At 44.0% G+C, this 19846-nt stretch overlaps 1 protein-coding gene across 2 annotated transcripts; it reads right to left on the bottom strand.

Moving 5' to 3' along the window:
- Positions 1-630: 630 nt before the first annotated feature.
- LOC110493482 (inactive phospholipase D5) lies at positions 631-18467 on the bottom strand. 2 transcript variants are annotated; one of them, XM_090204234.1, is made up of 10 exons: positions 17996-18467; positions 8146-8282; positions 7693-7876; positions 5751-5859; positions 4768-4895; positions 3942-4139; positions 2554-2705; positions 2179-2344; positions 1798-1888; positions 631-1620 (listed from the first exon to the last, which is right to left on the bottom strand). In XM_090204234.1, the coding sequence occupies exons 1-10, from the start codon at positions 18137-18139 to the stop codon at positions 1391-1393; spliced, it is 1539 nt and encodes a 512-aa protein (XP_090060360.1). In that variant the 5' UTR covers positions 18140-18467; the 3' UTR covers positions 631-1390. The 2 variants fall into 2 exon arrangements, with proteins under 2 accessions (XP_090060360.1, XP_036805317.2); XM_036949422.2 differs by lacking the exon at positions 17996-18467 and adding an exon at positions 11347-11739.
- Positions 18468-19846: the final 1379 nt, after the last annotated feature.

Here is a 19846-nt window from a genome sequence, read left to right as displayed (position 1 = left end):
ATGTTGATATCAAACTTTGCGGTCAACATACAACTAACTGAACATGAAAAAGTAATCCTCATCTCTCATTGAATCCATTTACACAGTGTCAACCCAGAGCCATTTGATATCTAATATAATACTATAGCACCATCATGTGTTCAAAATGAGTACTACCACACTCCTGATGTTGCTTCACGTGGTGCCCGGCACGAACGCAAGGCACGTGCACTGGCCCCCCGACCTCCAGGGGACCGCTAATCAAATTATTATTACACAACTTGGAGGTCGGGGTGCCCCCATATAGCGTATAACAGCAAAATCTGTAGAATTGCAGGAAATTATCTTTAAAACAGCTAAATTCTCTCTCAGCCTCATGGCAAAATGTGTAAATAGTAGACAATTTGCTTTAAAACTGCAACATTTTCTCATAGCCTCATGACAAAATGTGTAGAATAGCATTATAAAACGTAGATTTTAGGCATGAAGTTAACTGTTCTCCCCCCCCCCATAAAAATACAGCCCTGATGGGAAAAGTAAGCCCCATGGTTAATTTTCCTACACTTTTCCCCTTTACTAGGCCGAAGTGGTGGCCATTATATCCTTTGTTTTCTGCTATTTCCAGTTGGAATTGTTTCAGAACAGTGGAAATAAGGACGAGGTATCGTTTTTATTACAGTCAAGTATAAAATAAGTTCACATTATATTATGGATCAACAAGGCGAAACTGTATCATAAATGTATCATAAATATAATGTACATTCCATGTATTTTAATGAATCATTCCTACTTACATAGGCCTACTGGCTTCTGTATAATGATAATCTTCTGCTTTAGGTTAAATTATCCTCTTGTCCTTGAGCGTGTGTGTACTGAGAAGGGGGGAGGGTCATTTTGGCAGTTCCCCCAAAAGGCATGCCATGCAATTGCACACAGGTAACATCCTACCAGTTATATTGTAATTTGTTTATATGACAATAAGTCTAGAAAGAGAGGTCGTCTCCATGTAAGCATGTGAAATATAATTAAGGCAAAGCATTTTATGTTTACTATGATTTTTTTAGTGGTTATATAGATTATTAGAAAAGGTTAAAATACTGAGGTATTCTTGTCAAACTGAATGCATAATCAGACAATACAAAATGCATATATACTTCAGTGTGTGTAAATGTAGAGGTCCTGAAAGAAATGACACCATTAGAATAGTCGTTTATGTTCGACCTCCATGCCGCTCATGCGTATAATCGTGCATATAACGGTCCACATAACCAGATTTGTGCATCTTGCGTCCGTTTAGTTCCTAGTGAATACACCCTTGTTTCATGACAAGTTAAAGGGAAAGTTGTGCTGATAGTTTATTAATAGGGGTCGTTAGACTCATTCCAGGTCTCTTTGCCCTCCTTGTTATCCGTCAGACTCTTGACCTCTGGTTGTTGTGGAGGTTCCTGTATTTGCTACCCTCTGGAGTCCTGTTACTGGCCTGTAGGGTTTTAGCGTAGCGCGAATGCCAGTCTCTCTCGAATACAGCCTTCACCTGTTCCAGGATTGTGGCGCCCCTCTCCTTGAGAGTTTGTGTTGGTTTGATGACGAGTCCGGTCCCAGCGTTATAGACAAACTCACTCCCCACCCAGTCATGATTACCTGAGGAAATATCATACAGATATCATACCGTTGTGCCCCGAGCAAGGTACTGCATTCCAAACTAGCTCTAGGGAGTGCTGAATTGTGTGTGTGTGTGTGTGGGGGGGGGGGGGGTATTGTATAATTGTATAATCAATGATACAGTAGATTCCCAGTGACTGGATCTGGATCACTGACCTATGTACACAGCACTGTCGGTCACCATGTACTTATTGTGGTTGACTCCTGGTTGACTATTAGCCATCTGCTCCCTCCTGCTAAAGAACTTCTGCAGGAACAGAAGATTAAAGTCATAAAACCAAATCGATATCCACCGCAATAGAGGCAATGCTAGTGCACTGTACGGCTTCAAGTTGCTTTAACACTCAATGAGCCATCATGCATCTGAATTCCTGAGCCACTTTATTCTGAAAGGAATATTACAGTCCAAGATCAATGTTCTTAGACCTCAAAAGTAGTGATTGTGCAAAACCAGCTACAGTACGTGGTATTTTGGAGTGTAATATACAGTACATCTCTTTAATAGGCATTTCACAGTCTTTCTTTTCCTTCACTCACCACTTCTAGGGAGCAGTTGGCCAGCTCCATGCACAGTGACTTGAGGGACATAATGAAGTTGAAGGTGAGCGGGTGGGTCTGCTTCCAGAAACTGATGAGCATGCGAACTTTGACCCCTCGCAGGACCACAGCCTCACGTATCATCTCATCGATAGGAGACCAGTATCTGTGTTGATGGAAGGGTCACAAAGTCACACGAAATGAGATGCACAGCAGAGGACCACAGGGTCTTAGAAGAACACTTTGAGCCACAATCCTTCATGTGTGTTTCAGCCAATGGCATCCCTGCCATACGTGTTATGTCATTGGTCCGACTATAATGAGCACATTGTGAAAAGATGAATAGGCTCATTATCGGATATTGGGAAGCATCACCTTGAAACTAAAGACCCTCCAGACCTTCTGGTGAGTAGGGGAAGGTAGTCTGTGACAGAGATGTAGATGAACAACTTGGCCTCCTGCATCACATGCTGTATGACATCTATGTCCTTGACCCGATCCTTTGGACAGAAGAGGTCAGGAGAGGTCTGAGGAGGGAAGGAGGGAACCAAGAAAGGCATCCCAATTAAGATGAGAACACACATTCAAATGATTCAATTTGACTTGTTTCGATTGCAGGTTATATTGAAGACTGTCAACTGTTTCAATAAGTAGAGCTTCAGCGTTTCATAGCTTCACTTTATTACTGCCTTCTATGTGACAGCCAAAGCCCACTTTTAGCCTGTATTTCACACTTTCAAAACAAAGGTTATTTTCCAATTTCCCATTTCCTACATTTTAAGCAGTCTCAATACTTAATATAGTCTGAGAGATCTGGGGGGGAGTAGCGGGCGAAACGAGGAGGGACATAACCCCAACATGCGTCATTGTCAGAAGTGAGCTGAGGGGAGCGGAGGCAGAGGAGGAGGGCAAGGTTTTGCCAACAGCAGCATCACAGTAGGACGCCATACCATCATTACTTCCTGTTACGATGATGAATGTGTTCTCTGTAGCTGATCAACACATCATCCCTAGGGGGATGGAGAGATTCATTACTGTCAAATTAGACGCTGGCGCGTCGAAAGGAGACGTTTCATTTGTTTCTCTGCGTAACATTTACATGATTAATCACCCGGATGGGTGTCGGTTTAATAATTGATAAAGCAATCTGTTATGGGTGTCATAATGTTTTGTAAAGCTTTTGTCCATCCAGTTCAGGACATTCTAGGATACAAGAACATTTTGTAAATATCAGCTGCATGGTCAAGTAATAAGATCTCTAGAAAACTGCTTAGGGGTAGGGTAGGTTAGGGTTAGGGTTAGTTAGGTTTAGGGTTAGTTAGGGTTAGGGTTAGTTAGGGTTATTTAAGGTTAGTTAGGGTTAGAGTTAGTTAGGGTTGGTTAGGGTTAGGGTAAATTAGGATTAGTTAGGGTTAGGGTTAGGGTAAATTAGGATTGGTTAGGGTTGGTTAGGGTTAGTTAGGGCTAGGGTTAGGGTAAGTTATGGTAAGTTAGGGTTAGGGTTAGTTAGGGTTAGGGTTAGTTATGGTTATTCTACTCCATTTCAACAAGAGTGTAGAAACATAACTCCAAAACTCCTATAGCAAGACAATGTTATAGTTTGTAGACCAGTGGTGGCTGGTGTCACTATACATCGGAGGACAGGCTCATTGTAATGCCTGGGATGGAAGAAATGGAACGCAGCCCGTCCTCCGATTCCTCCCTCCACCAGCCTCCGCTGATCTGCTCTATGTAATAAATAGTACAATACAACTAATCCTCACCGACACATAAGCGGTAACCTCTGTATCATTGAGGTACAGCGTTACGGGGCTGTCCTTGCCGTAGAGGGCCGTGACTCTCTTAGACCAGATAGAAGGGACGTAGTCTCTGTTCTGGAGCTGCCAGTAAAAGGAGAAGACCCTATGGAGGTCTATAGCCAGACAGCTGCAGTTATAAACCAGCACCCCCAACTCCTTCCTCTGTGGAGAGATGCAGGGAAGAGACGGAGGGAGAGGAGGAGGCAATGTGGTTGACAGTCTGGTTATTAAAGGGAGAATGAGTGTGTTGACTGGGCTGCTGAGAGACTCCTCAAACAGACTAGTTATATGCACTATAAGTGAATACTTGTCTGATGAAAACATTGTTTGTTTCAGTGTATTGTGTTTGTGGACTATATGCCTGTTCATTTCAGCTGACAAAGACTGCTGACAGCTCATTATTGCATGCGCGTGCATGTGTTTGGTTGTGTGTGTGCGGTTGTATGTGTGTGTGTGTGTGTGTGTGTGTTTTGACTCCTCATTGGCCAATATGTTAATTACATTCAATGGGAGTTCTACCACCAGCTGGCATTAGGGCATGAAAGTGCCAGGTAATCACTTCTCTAATCACTAATGGACTAGATCAGGGTTTGCCAAACCCGGTCCTGGGACCCACCCTGGGTGCACGTTTTGGTATTTGCCCTAACACCACACAGCTGATTCAAATAATCAAAGGTTGATGATGAGTTGGTTATTTGAATCAGCTGTGCAGTGCTAGGGCAAAAACCTAAACATGCACCCAGGGGGGACCCAGGACCGAGTTTGGGAAACCCTAGTCTAGAACTGGTACCTTGGACAGTGATCGCCAGTCCATGCTGGCACTGCCAATGAACACATGCTTCCGATCAACAACCCAGAAATTGGAGTGCAGTCCGCCTCTGGTCAGAGCTGACATATTCACAAAGCGAACCTCGGCACCTGCAGGGGGAAAATGAGATCAGGGAAGAAGAATACTGAAGGGAGCAGTAAAGTGCCTTGCTGAAGGGCACAACCTCCAGACAAACATTTAGGCTTCTAAAGCCCTGTCTCTATTGGCCCCTTAAATCACGGCCACATTCGAGAAGAAAGGCCAATGTGGCCTGTGGCTGACAGAAAGACGTACAGGCAGCCTTGAAGCCCAATTTGACAAGGAAGCAGTTAAGTTGGATCCATTTGCACATTCATGTTGTTTGACCTTGTGGACTCAAGTTTGCCGGAGAGCTCAGGGAGTGAGAGTGGAGCTCATACAGTGATGGATGTTATAGAAAACGTTGTACAAACTGGGGGGTTCGAGTCCTAAATGCTGATTGGCTGACAGAGGTGGTATATCAGACAGTATACCACGGGTATGACAAAATGTTATATAAAGTGCTGTATCTGCTTTCCTTTAGATAAATATGAGACACTGTAGCCTACAGATGCAGGGTCTAAATTTGAGTAAGTTTGCTACAGCGGGAAAATAATCCTGCAGCAAGAGGAAATTTGAATTATTATTTGGATTATAATTAATGGAAATTTTTGTAGGGGTTGATATATTTTTTGTTAGGGCAAATCAAGTCTGCATTTTCAAAGTAGAAATGATCAACTTTAGAAGCCTTTTAAAAACTCAAATTCACTACAAGTTTGCATTTCTTCCGTGCAGGAAAATTCCCAAAGACAAAATAGTGATTCAATTAAGATCTTACATCTTACATATGCATAATTGGGCACACGCAGTACTATAGGCCATCAATGAATAATACATTGCTGTTTTTTGTATATTATGTGGAGTGATATGAATGAAGTGTCACTTACCATGCTCTGTTAGTTTCTGCAGTTCAGCAGAGTCTGTGAGACTGCTGGCAATCTTCAATTTAACCTCCCGAGTCTTGAGGTTGAGCAGTCTCTGGAACAGAAGCTGGCCCTGAGACATAAAAGGATATGTACAGTATGACTGTTATTATTCCCTCTGCTCGGTGAATGTCCTTATCCAAAGACTGTTGCAGGTTTTGTGTGGCTTAGTATCAATTTCTGCTGCTGGGCGCACTGCTGATTATAATGGAATAGCACTTTGCCAAAGTAGAACATTTGTTTTCTGTACACTGCTCAAAAAAATAAAGGGAACACTTAAACAACACAATGTAACTCCAAGTCAATCACACTTCTGTGAAATCAAACTGTCCGCTTAGGAAGCAACACTGATTGATAATAAATTTCACATGCTGTTGTGCAAATGGAATAGACAACAGGTGGAAATTATAGGCAATTAGCAAGACACCCCCAATAAAGGAGTAGTTCTGCAGGTGGTGACTACAGACCACTTCTCAGTTCCTATGCTTCCTGGCTGATGTTTTGGTCACTTTTGAATGCTGGCGGTGCTTTCACTCTAATGGTCGCATGAGACGGAGTCTACAACCCACACAAGTGGCTCAGGTAGTGCAGCTCATCCAGGATGACACATCAATGCGAGCTGTGGCAAGAAGGTTTGCTGTGTCTGTCAGCGTAGTGTCCAGAGCATGGAGGCGCTACCAGGAGACAGGCCAGTACATTAGGAGATGTGGAGGCGGCTGTAGGAGGGCAACAACTCAGCAGCAGAAGCGCTACCTCCGCCTTTGTGCAAGGAGGAGCAGGAGGAGCACTGCCAGAGCCCTGCAAAATGACCTCCAGCAGGCCACAAATGTGCATGTGTCTGCTCAAACGGTCAGAAACAGACTCCATGAGGGTGGTATGAGGGACCGACATCCACAGGTGGGGGTTGTGCTTACAGCCCAACACCGTGCAGGACGTTTGGCATTTGCCAGAGAACACCAACTGGCGCCCTGTGCTCTTCACAGATGAAAGCATGTTCACAATGAGCACATGTGACAGACGTGACAGAGTCTGGAGACGCCGTGGAGAACGTTCTGCTGCCTGCAACATCCTCCAGCATGACCGGTTTGGTGGTGGGTCAGTCATGGTGTGGGGTGGCATTTCTTTGGGGGGCCGCACAGCACTCCATGTGCTCGCCAGAGGTAGCCTGACTGCCATTAGGGACCGAGATGAGATCCTCAGACCCCTTGTGAGACCATATGCTGGTGCGATTGGCCCTGGGTTCCTCCTAATGCAAGACAATGCTAGACCTCATGTGGCTGGAGTGTGTCAGCAGTTCCTGCAAGAGAAAGGAATTGATGCTATGGACTGGCCGCCCGTTCCCCAGACCTGAATCCAATTGAGCACATCTGGGACATCATGTCTCGCTCCATCCACCAACGCCACATTGCACCACAGACTTTCCAGGAGTTGGCGGATGCTTTAGTCCAGGTCTGGGAGGAGATCACTCAGGAGACCATCCGCCACCTCATCAGGAGCATGCCCAGGCGTTGCAGGGAGGTCATACAGGCACGTGGAGGCCACACACACTACTAAGCCTCATTTTGACTTGTTTTAAGGACATTACATCAAAGTTGGATCAGCCTGTAGTGTGGTTTTCCACTTTAATTTTGAGTGTGACTCCAAATCCAGACCTCCATGGGTTGATAAATTTGATTTCCATTGATAATTTTTGTGTGATTTTGTTGTCAGCACATTCAACTATGTAAAGACAAAAGTATTTAATAAGAATATTTCATTCATTCAGATCTAGGATGTGTTATTTTAGTGTTCCCTTTATTTTTTTGAGCAGTGTAGTTTTATAGTTTGCGATATATGATGATGAAGAAGAAGAAGTAGAATAAGATGAAGATGAAGAAGTAGAAGTGGCATTCATGTAACATGATACCTCTGTGTCAGAGTTGGGCCATGTCTCTTGGTCCCATGAGTTGAGGTTCCAGACGGGAGATACCACCTCCACTGAGTGCTTGGCCTGGTCCAACAGGCTGTTGAGGCCTGTGGAGAGGGGAACGTGGGTTGTACCATCTACGGAAAGGTGGAGGTCCTCCGGAATGTTCTCCACAAGGACAATGCTGATGAGAAAGCATACAGTTTTAATCATCATTTCAGATCTCTGAAATCGATGATGCAGACATCTATGGTCTATGTTTACGATAGCATCTTTGGGCCTTGGAAGATTTTGACTCCTGTCAATATGACAATGTTGTAGGCTATATCTATAGCTGTACTTGTTACAGATCGGTAGCCCTGCAGGTGGTTTAGGACCTTTGTAATGACTTTCATTTAGCTAGCGCAAGTATTTGGTTCTGGGTTCCTTGATTATAGTTCCTGTACCTCTTACCGACAGTGTCTGTTACAGTTCTCTTCTGTGATTCCGTCCTCGTCCTCCCCCCAGACGTCTACAGCGGAGAAGGTGAGAGCCACCAGCACAGCGAAGCAGCACAGCAGAGCAAATATGGCTATGCATTTCTGCTGAGACTGGAAGAAAGGGAGGAACACACGTCATGATCGTGTTCATTAGACACCAAACGGAAGAAAATAGAATGAAATATGGATAACTAAAGTGGACTTCTGTCGGGACTGAAAGACAGAGAGACAAACACAACACATCAAATCAGGATTGTGTTCATTAGGCAGCAAACAGACTGAAACATGGATGGACAGCCTGGACTTGTCTAATGAGAAAGGGTCATTTTTGTTTTCTGTTGCAAAATACTTAGATATGGTGTGCCCTAATGAATACGACCCTGGAGGTATCCAATAGGTAGCACAAATACTTGTTTTCCATTGTAAAATGATTTAAAACGTATGCCCTAAAAAACATGATCCACATCAACCCAGTAATCAGCAAAACTGATTTGATGAACTATTGACAAGTCCATTAGGTCTCAGGTGTTACACAACAAGAAAATGATCCTTCAGTAGATTTGAATATCAATCATCAATACAATTGATCAGCAGTCAAGATTTAACGAATCGACAACCCAAATAGAACGTCATTGGACTGTGTAGTCAGACATCAGATGTGACAGAGGAAGGTATGGTCCATATTTAAAGCAGGCATTGAGAGTGTGTGGCCGGACAGTGGAAGTAATCAATTCTCATTGGAGGCTGTGAAGCACATTTTCTCGGCTGCAATCCTCGCTCCAGGCATGCCAAATGAATGGGCTGAGAATGGACGATGCTAGTTTACGGTCTTATGGTAATATATTGAATATTGATGGTGGATGTCCTATTCTAGAGATCCTGCCATCCTCCCACACACGATACAGTATATGCTGTATATGCAAATGAGCTAGGAAACGGCTTAGAAGAGTCAAAACGAACAGTACCGCACAAAGGCACAAACAGAATGAACGGAACTAAATAAGGAGCTGATGAGACCAGGTGAGAAATTAACACAGGTGAAATCAATTAACAAAAATTAAAGACAGGGCTACGTTCAAGAACACAAAGACACTGGGCTACGTTCAAGAACACAAAAAAACAGAACACGAGGTTGACTAAGAAAATAAATACAGAACCTTACACTTCCAAACCAAACTGAAGGCAAATTTGGTTCACAGTAAAACTACGTTTAAAGAAAAGAAAGAAGGAAAACACTGTTCTATTGAAGTAAAAGAACAGGGGCTTAGGTATGTAGGGCTTTTCAACAGCTGCCCTACGCCCGCCTGAATTGTTCAGGCGCATCAGAGCTGAAAGGATTTTGTTCAACCTTAAACCGGCTACTTTGCTGTATTGAGAACCTGTACCTCTTTTTGGGGTCTTTTTGTTGTCTGTTTACAATCCTTACTTAGTTCAATGTATGTATTGTAACACTATGTGTAGTAGATGTAAATGACATGTTTAATAGTATAAATGTTTTATAGCAACTTCGGTTTCAGACGTGGGGGGGGACATCATTATTGTATATTTTTTTGTATATATATTTTTACCAAGTCAGATAAACACTCTAAACAGCCTACACGATCACTCGGAGGCATGCTCATGGTCCTAAAACACGCCGTTACCTCGTTTTGTATCACATTCCAATGATAAAACTGGGAGGGCAAAAATGCAAATTCAGAATGTTGGGGGGGACATGCCCCAGTGAAGGTTGCACCCCTGAGTGTAAGTATCTATTTTATACAACAGTATTGTGTCTTGAAGACACATCCCCTTGAGGGAAAGTAAAAATAACATTTTTCTTCTTCCTTCTCCTACGGGTTTGATGTATGTAGCTTTAATTGAGGGCAGATCTCTCAGATCTCACAGAATACAGATCTCTCTTCTGAGAGGTATCCTCAAGAAGTCCCTATTTTATTTCTTCATTTAAAAGTGCGGGCCGTCAGTTTTGTTTCGCTTAGATCGACACTCCTGCAATCTCATTCTCTCGGTTGTTTGGCCCTTTGGCACGACTGTTGACGGCGCCTGTATCAGTGTTGCACTGTGTGTGGCTGTCACCATCACATTATCTATTCTCTTTCTCTCTTTTTTTCTCCCATTTTGTATTTGAATCAACATCCTCCCTTGGCCCCTGCCAGCTTGTTTACTGTCTATGGGTGAGGGAGCTTTGCCCTGAACCCTTCTTCCACAACTGTAGTTTTTTAAAGATTCTATGTAGTCAAGAATTTGCCACCAGTACAACCAATAACACTTCTGACAGCTAGATTTAGTATTTTCATCACCACCCCTCTCTGGCCCCTTGTCAGCTTGTTTAGTGCCTTTGGGTGAAGGAGCAGTGCAAATTTCCCCCTTTTTCCAGCAGCCTTTTAAGCAGTCAGAAATTTACCATCGTTCACAACCTATGAAACTTTTGCCAGTGAAGCAAAACAAAGACTTATCGAAGTCAGAAAAAACAATACAACTTTTGACAGCTAGTGAAACAAAAACTGTCACTCCTCAGCTATAACATGTTGAGAATGGCCAGTCCACATAGAAAAATATTGTCAAGTCAATTTCAAACCTGGGCCATCATCTACTCTCCGCCCTGTCTGTCTCCGGCGCTCATGCGGAAAGAAGGAGAAACAGCCCGGATACACTTTGCACTCGTCTGTCGCGCCAAGGGAACGAGGGAGCCGCTCCTCCCTTCAATTAATTTAGCCGAGTCAAAGACCTCGCCACGTTTCGCTGGTGTTAATACCCATAGGGAAATTCATCCGCAATAAATACAAGCCAGACCTGTCTGACCTTTCACAGAAACTATCCCGGCATAAACCCAGAATTACATTTTCTGGTATCATTTTTAATTCCACAGCATCATGTTATTTAATTATATAATTTATAAAACACTATTCTCTGTGACCAATTGTATCTGTATGCAACTAATTACAAGTAAAGCCTACTCTTCTGGATATTATAATCAACCAATCAAATCTCATTATGATCAAGCATTCAAATCGCAGCGAGAAAAGTTACGCAACTGAAATGAGCCAGTATGTTCTGTAAGGACATTAACACCCAATTCTGTATAATATAATGAATAATAATATACACAAATCATTCTAAAGAATAAAAAAGGAAGGTGATGAAGGAATACATCATTGATAAATCTCAAACTCACCTTCATAGGCTCCTGTGGCTGTGTAGTTGGTTCTGCCATGAGTGCTTTAAACTTCACACACCTGGTCAACTAACGGTTAATCATATTAGACATTCTCCAGTCTCAGTGACCTCGTAAACCACGACCCTGTCCTCGTAAACCATAACCATGACCCTGTCCTCACAGTGTCCCCTTGTCCTAATAATGCTGTTGCTCTGGTCCCAGCGGTGTGTGTGATGCGTGGTGTAGTCCGAGGTCTGTCCCGGTAAGCCCTGACATGGTCTCTCCACTTCCTCTCTGGCTCTTCCTTTGTGTGCTCTTCTACTCTGTCCACAGTGATAGTGTGAAAGTGTGTGTGTTTGGATATGTGTGTTTGGGTGTGTGTGTGTGCTCTCTCTACTACCCTCCACACTGACAGAGGCAGAGGGAGAGATAGAGTAGGAACAGGACTGTGCCCACCCCTTCAGTCCAAACATCCAATGTGAAAGCTCTCTCCAAGCTGAGCCCCCTCCCTCCCTCCCTCCCTCCCTCCCTCCCTCCCTCCCTCCCTCCCTCCCTCCCTCCCTCCCCTATTCTTCCTTCCAACCAGCTCCTCTCCCTTCCTTTCTTCCTTCTTACCTGCCCTGTGAAGCAAAACTCAACCGGCACAAAGCAAATGGACCTTGCTAGGGACGAGAATGAAATCGCCAAACATACCCACTGGGTACATACCCACATACCCACTGTTCAGAAACTAAAGAAACATACCCACTGGGTATAGGGCAGAAACTAAAGAAACATACCCACTGGGTATAGGGCAGAAACTAAAGAAACATACCCACTGGGTATAGGGCAGAAACTAAAGTAGCTGCAGAACTAACAGAATGTTTATGGTATTGATTCAACTGCACTTCCATCCACCCAACATAATCATGTGATGGATATAGGTAAACAGTGTACACAAATACATTATTCATACAGTGTACTAAGAACACGCGCACACACACACACACGCACGCAGGCACGCACGCACACACACACACACACACACACACACACACACACACACACACACACACATACACACACACACACACACACACACACACACACACACACACACACAGCATATCAAATGATGTCATTATAGTATGTTTGTTTTCTACGCCTTACATTTCAAGTTTCCTGCGTCATAATAATTGAAATTCAATCACTGCGCTTAAGGCCATCAACATCCATAACATCTCTCCACCAGCCCAGTCCCCTTTCTGCTCTAGTCTACAGTCTACAGAGGAAGATAAAACACTCTTGCACTCTGCAGTGCACAAAAGCGCATTCAAGACACCTGAGGAAGTGAGGAAGAATCAAGCATGCATGTTAAACCACTTCCATCTTTCTCTTTCCCTCTAATGTCTCTTTTTTTATTCACAGGGAAACTTGGCATGGTTTAACTCTAGCGAAGACTGAAGAGCATATGCTACCTACTGCAGGAGGTTACTGCTGAATCTAACTCAGCATAGGGGGTTGTAGCTCATAGTGGGAGAGAGAGAGAGAGAGAAAGAGAGAGAGAGAGAAAGAGGGAGATAGAGAGAGCTAGAGAGAGAGAGAGAGAGCTGGTGGGGAGTGAAAAAGTTTAGTTAAAGTCAATTTACCTCAAACAACCTTGGGAGTCTGAGGAATACTTCTTTCACATCCATCTCCCCATCTTGACCCATCTATCTCTGCTAAGCGTCTGAGATCACATCCATAAAGTGGAGAAACTTGTCAGACTGACACTCTATACCAGCCACTTCAGGGATGTTCATATACACTAACCCAGCCTCCAGTATAAACAGCTGCATCCTCAAAAGTCTCAGTTAAAGGAAGGTACAAGAGGAGGCCTGGAATCCAGGCTACATCCTCAATGACATAGAATATGAGAGCATGCTGGAGGGATAATGTGATGAGGAACCCCACTGGGCTCTATGACAGAGAGAGAGGTGCCCTCTGGGTGTCACCCTCTGACTGGAGGAGAGCGAGAGAGAGAGAGAGAGAGAGAGAGAGAGAGAGAGAGAGAGAGGGAGAGGGAGAGGGAGAGGGGGGATGCAGCGAGAGAGAGCAGGACGGTGTAGGCAGGAAGGGTCGAGTTGTGTCCCGAGAGGAAGAATGTTGCCAAAGGTGGGTGCACACGCTGGAACACACACACGTCTTTAGATATAGTGGAACACACACACGTCTCTAGATATAGTGGAACACACACACGTCTCTAGACATAGTCGATGCCCAGAAACCCCCACCATAGTATCATTGGCGGGAGGTCACACTTTAACATGTCTGTGTGTTTTCTCAAACCATACTTAGGTCAGTGGGTTTCTCAACGTTATTTTTTATTTGATCAAAAAACACTCAGGTCATATAGTCAGGAAAACTCCTGTTGTAACCCTGGAGACAACCCCTCCACTGAGCTATCACATTCAAATCAAATGAAATGTTATTGTTCACATGCACCGAATCCAACAGGTGTAGACTTTGTGGTAAAATGCTAATTTACGAGCCCATTCCCTACAGTGCAGAGTTAAAAAGCAAGACAAATATTTGCTAAATAAGAAAGGAAATCGTAGCCCAATAAAAACAATAACGAGGCTATATACAAGGAGTACTGGTACCGAGTCAATGTACAGTGGTATGAGGTAGTGGAGGTGATTGAGGTAGCATCAGAGTACCATCAGCGTGTGTGAAGTGTGTGTATGTGTGAGTGTGTGTTTTGTGTGTGTGTGTGTGTGTGTGTGTGTGTGTGTGTGTGTGTGTGTGTGTGTGTGTGTGTGTGTGTGTGTGTGTGTGTGTGTGTGTGTGTGTGAGTGAGTGTGTGGGTAGAGTCTAGTGTGTGGGTAGAGTCTAGTGTGTGTGCATAGAGCCTGTCAAGGGAGTCAGTGCAAAACAGTTAAGGTAAATACATAGTAAAGGGGATCAATGTAAATAGTCCGGGTAGCCAGTTGATTAGCTGTTCAGCAGTCTTATGGCTTGAGGGTTGAAGCTGTTCAGATATCTTTTGGTCACAGACTTGGCGCTTGGTTACTCGTTGTGGTGCAGTAGCCGAGAGAACAGTCAATGACTTGGGTGGCTGCAGTCTTTGACAATTTTTAGGACCTTCCTCTGACACCGCCTGGTATAGAGGTCCTGGGTGGTAGGGAGTTCGGCCCCAGTGAAGTACTGGGCCGTGCGCACTACCCTCTGTCGGATACGGTGCAGTTGCTCTACCAAGAGGTGATGCAGCCAGTCAAGATCCTCTCAGTAGTGCAGCTGTAGAACATTTTGAGAATCTGAGGGCCCATGCCAAACCTTTTCAATCCAATTCCAGCGCTGATTCATTGCACTGGCTCAGAGCAGCCTGTTCAGACTGTAATTCTCCAACAGGGACGTCGTTATCTTCTATGCGCTGTCTTTGGCCCAGCTCACCCACACCAGAGACTGATTAAGACTACCTCAGCTGTACAAGATGCTACTATTGCAGAGGTCTCATACTGTATACAGTGGAGCTCCACTCAACCACAGAGAGACATGTCTGTTGTTGTGCTACAGTGGTTACAGCCTGTGGGAGTGTGACTTCTCTGTGGAATGGGGAGATACAGATGTAGGATCTTAATTTGAGCCAGTTTGCTACAGCAGGAAAATAACCCCTTATGTTTGGCATTTCACTTTTTTTTTTTGCTTAAAAGAGAGAAGTTAAACAAAGTTTGGAGCTCGATCGACACTATTTAAAGCAGGCATTGTGTGTGTGTGAGGCGGACAGTGAAAGTAATTAATTATCATTGGAGGCTGCGAAGCACATTTCCTCGGCTGCAATCCTCCGGTGGCTAGCTCCAGGCATGCCAAATGAATGACCTGAGAATGAACGATGCTAGCTTACAGTCTAATGGTAATATATTGAATATTGATGGTGGATGTCCTATTCTAGAGATCCTGCCGTCCTCCAACACACTATACAGTATATGCTGTAGTGGAACACTTGAGATGAAGTATTTCAAATACTTGACCTGTGTCTGATTGAGCTTCCCTAGCTAAATGGAACTTAAACAATAGTCCTAAAAATCCTCAGCCACAAAAGAGTGATCAAATGAAGATCCTACGTCTGTAGGGGTCTTGTACTATATGGTCAGTTTAGAATGAGGATGGAGATCACAAGTCATTGACAGGGAACTGAATTTCCTACATCTCTATTCTGCCCCTCATGTGTCATCAGAATGTTAGAATATATTCTCTTTACTCATTTGTACAGGCGCCGTCGTGAAGGTGATCCAGGTACTCGTGATAGAGATGACACAGGTACACAGCTTTTCACCTTCACACATAATACCATGACTCATTCACACTTTCCAAAACAGGAACAGGAACAGGAAATAGGTGTTTGTGTGTCCGCATGTCAGCATGGTTTCATGGTGAGGGTCAATGTCTGTGATGTGCTGAGTGGGCCGTCGGGCACTAATGCCATGGGAGACTGGCGCCGTGCCCACGAGAGAGAGAGAGAGAGAAAGAGAGAGAGAGAGAGAAAGAGAGAGAGTGAGAGAGTGTGAGAGTGAGAGAGCAGACAGTGGAGCTGGAGTGAGCTGACGTTGAAGAATGACCAACGTTTTAATACGGGCAGGAAGTTAAAGTGGGTTGAAAATATAGATGAATTACAGATGCACACTCTTTTGTTGTTGAGAATTTTCCCGGGCAGCAAAAAAGGCTAACTTGTAATGTATTCAAGGTTTAAAAAGGCTTCTAAAGTTTGTAATTTACACTTAAAAATGTCAGACTTCCCCTAAAGAAAAATGTATCAATCCCTCCAAAACATTTACATGAATTACAATCCACATAATAATTCACATTTCCTGTTGCTGGAGGATTATTTTCCTGCTGTAGCAAACTAGCTCAAATGTAGATCCTACGTCTGTAGAAGTTGCCGGTCCACAAAGTCTCTGTCTATAGCTGGAGACTCTATCTTACTCTGTAGCTGCTCGGCTTTCCCAATAATCAATTTATTGTAATGCAGCACTGCGTGATCCATACACCAGCCCAGTGGATTCGTGTGTGGGGTTGAGTTGGGTATAAAGGAACAGTAGAGTGTGTAGTGTAACAGACAGACCTCGGGGCTTCTGAGGACAGACTGTACATAACAGCACTAGAGTAGCATGTCTCCCTGTTCCGACATGACATTTCAGGGCAGGTCTCAACTCACCAGAACTGGGTTCAAATACTATTTGAAATCATTTCAAATACTTGACTTGTGTCTGACTGAGCATGCCTAGCTTAAATTGAACTAATACAATAGTCCTACAAATGTAAACCCTTCCCATCTGGCACTGCAGGCAGGCTCAAGCAAACACTGAAACTATATTTAAAAAAAAAAAATCATTATTTGAACCCAGGTCAAGTACATAACAGTTACTATTGTGGCACATCTGTCACTTCCCTTCAGCCATGAGATGTCAAGGCAGGTGTCTGCTGTACTCAGTATACTTAAAGCAGGCAGATCTCCCAGTCCCGTTCCACCCCCAACCATTAAATATTTACACTCAATTTCAGCTAAAAACCTCACTGCCTCCGAGAGGGCACGCTTAGAGGGAGAGGAAGTCTCTAGCCTACGCCAGAGGAGTTTAGCCTAAGTCTGTGTAACCCTAATGCAAGGTAAAAACACATGACTCCCTTAACTTAAACACTAATGTAGAAAATAGAAACCGAAGCAGAAACCCAACACTTAAGTTAGTTTGAGTTTTGGCAGCGGGCATTTCAAATGAAAAGAGTTAAACAAAGTTTGGAGCTCGATCGGCACTATTTAAAGCAGGCATTGAGAGTGTGTGGCTGGACAGTGAAAGTAATCAATTCTCATTGGAGGCGGCGAAGCACATTTCCTCGGCTGCAATCCTCCGGTGGCTAGCTCCAGGCATTCCAAATGAATGGGCTGAGAATGGACGATGCTAGCTTACTCTCCGTTATACCATTTCATATTCTAATCCCTTCCCGTTCGGGTCATTTCCCCTCTCAAGTAGTTCTTAATGCTTTTCTATAGACCCATCAAACTCACCAACAACTTCATTGAATCTTATTTATTTCCTTTTTTACAGTAGCTTCCTCCTCATCCTCAAATCATTTTCGTATCGGTCACATACACATGGTTAGCAGATGTTAAGGCGAGTGTAGCGAAATGCTAATATATTGAATATTGATGGTGGATGTCCTATTCTAGAGATCCTGCCATCCTCCAACACACGATACAGTATATGCTGCAGTGGAACACTTGAGTTTAGGTTGGAGAGGCTGTTATAACGCTCCATTGTATGGCATTTGAAAATAAAGTATTATAATTTCCTATAGTGTCACATTTTGACTTGAGGACAGCTGAACTAGGCCCCATCTCTTTGATCGTCACGGCACTTGGCAAACTGGTTCCTGCATGAATATTTCAATCAGCTTATATTCATCTGAATGTATTCCCTGTGGATATCCTGTCCCAAATCAATTACATTTCATCCAAGTTGAGTGGATTGAATCCTTGGGTTAGACAAGAGATCGAAGTCAACTGTCCCTCAAATCATTCTCAGCCAGTAGCCCAGCCAAACCTGTCTTCAGCCTCTATCCCCTACTAACACTACTGTACATTCCTCTGGAATCTCCCCAACAACTTCCGACAGTGTGTATAAGGTGTGTTTAAGTGTGCGTTCAGGGTACTCACATGTTCCAGCTTCTCTTTGCTGCGGAGCCAGATGGTTGCAGAATAGTCCTGCTGCTGGATAGCACTGTTGGCATAGATGTCTGAGAGGTGGGGTGCGTGGAGGGGTTCTCCTCTACCCCTCATCCCATGGCCTCCTGATGCCATGATGCACACGCACGCACACACACACACACACACACACACACACACACACACACACACACACACACACACACACACACACACACACACACACACACACACACACACACACACACACACACACACACACACACACACACACACACACACACACTCACAATCACTTAAAAGCTCGTCTTCTTCTCTTCTGGCCTCTTTCCTCCTCTAGACTCTGTCACTGTCAATCTATAGCTAGTCAATGAGTGAGCCAAGCCCTTCTGAACCACCGTGGATCTGGAAGTGGGTGACTGTCTATAGCTCTTCAAACCCACCGAGGTTCTCTTCTCTCACTGGCTGTCTAAATGTCTGGCGTGCATATGGGCAGTGGGTGGGCTGGTTCCTCGTGGGAGGTGGGGCTCAACAGGGAGTGCTGCAGCAGAATGAGGTGGGAGAGTGCCAGACCCACTTAAAGGCACTGAGTGAGGGTGAGCGTGTGCGTGTGCGTGTGCGTGTGCGTGTGTGTGTGCGTGTGTCTGTCTGTGTGTGTGTGTGTGTGTGTGTGTGTGTGTGTGTGTGTGTGTGTGTGCGCACTACATTGAAATTAAAACAGAGGATCTTACAGCAGTGAGGAAATGTATTTATCAGATGATAAATATAGTATGTTTATCTCTGTTAGTCCAGTGGTGTCTGTATTACACTGCACCAGAGTGGGACACTAGTGGGTTAGCTAATAAAGTATTGATTTGACACTGCCTCGACTACATATAGACTGCTGTGATATTGCCTCTGCCTCCAACGGCATTTCATCGGTATATACAGTACGCCTTTTAGGTCATTATATAGTTTCTCAGTGCCGATATGGCCATATACTGCAAGTCTTGAATGAATGCAGGTTGTGTAAATACTGAAGCTAAGAGAAAGGAAAGTGTTCAGTGGCCCTTGAACAATTTATGTCACGGCTAGAGAACCTTTCCACCACCAGAATGGATTTTGCACTGATTGTTCTAGTTCCATTACCTAAATTATGCAGCCATCATTGCATCACTACTGCACAGCTAACCTGATTCTTAATCGGTGAATTCTCCTATGGCAGTAGTTCCTATATAGCCTGTCAAAATGTACTTACTCACAAGCCTCCATCTCTCCACTCCAGGATGGAAATTGCAATATTTATGCCCTTTACTTTTCCTCCAGTGTTTAGTGAACAGCATACTAATTCCTCCTCCTTCCCCACAGCCAGGTCTGCATTGGCAGACTTGCTGACACAGGACTTTTGTTTCTTTTTTTTTGTCCTCCTCAAACCTTCATCAGTCGACCACAAGCAATAATAGTTAATTGATGGAAAGTATAGACTATGTAAATATAAACGCCCCATTGCACACACCAGCTTGTTCGGTGTCGTACATCTTCGCCTAGTCAATGTGAGGAGACCAAGTGCCAAGTCATCATCGACTGACAGCTTAGCTTTTTGATATCCATGTTATGCAAGATGAACCAAAGGCTTTGATACAGTATTCTACTGTGAGAAGTGTGTGTCAGTAGCAGACAGAATGCAGCATAAAGGTCCAGGAATATCATAGAAAACCCATTTGAACGTTATACTTTCTATAAACCAATATCCGTCGGATATGTAGAAGTATTGAGGTGCCGCCCAGGTCCCCAAGTCGTCACATTTGTCAAAACGAATCAAAAACTAGTCCAGTCTCTCTATGCACACTGACGCTCCAACAC

Source organism: Oncorhynchus mykiss, chromosome 17 (genome assembly GCF_057628025.1).
Source record: "Oncorhynchus mykiss isolate SJ-2025 chromosome 17, ASM5762802v1, whole genome shotgun sequence".
NCBI classification, from domain to species: domain Eukaryota; kingdom Metazoa; phylum Chordata; class Actinopteri; order Salmoniformes; family Salmonidae; genus Oncorhynchus; species Oncorhynchus mykiss.
This window is presented reverse-complemented; position numbering and strand designations above follow the sequence as displayed.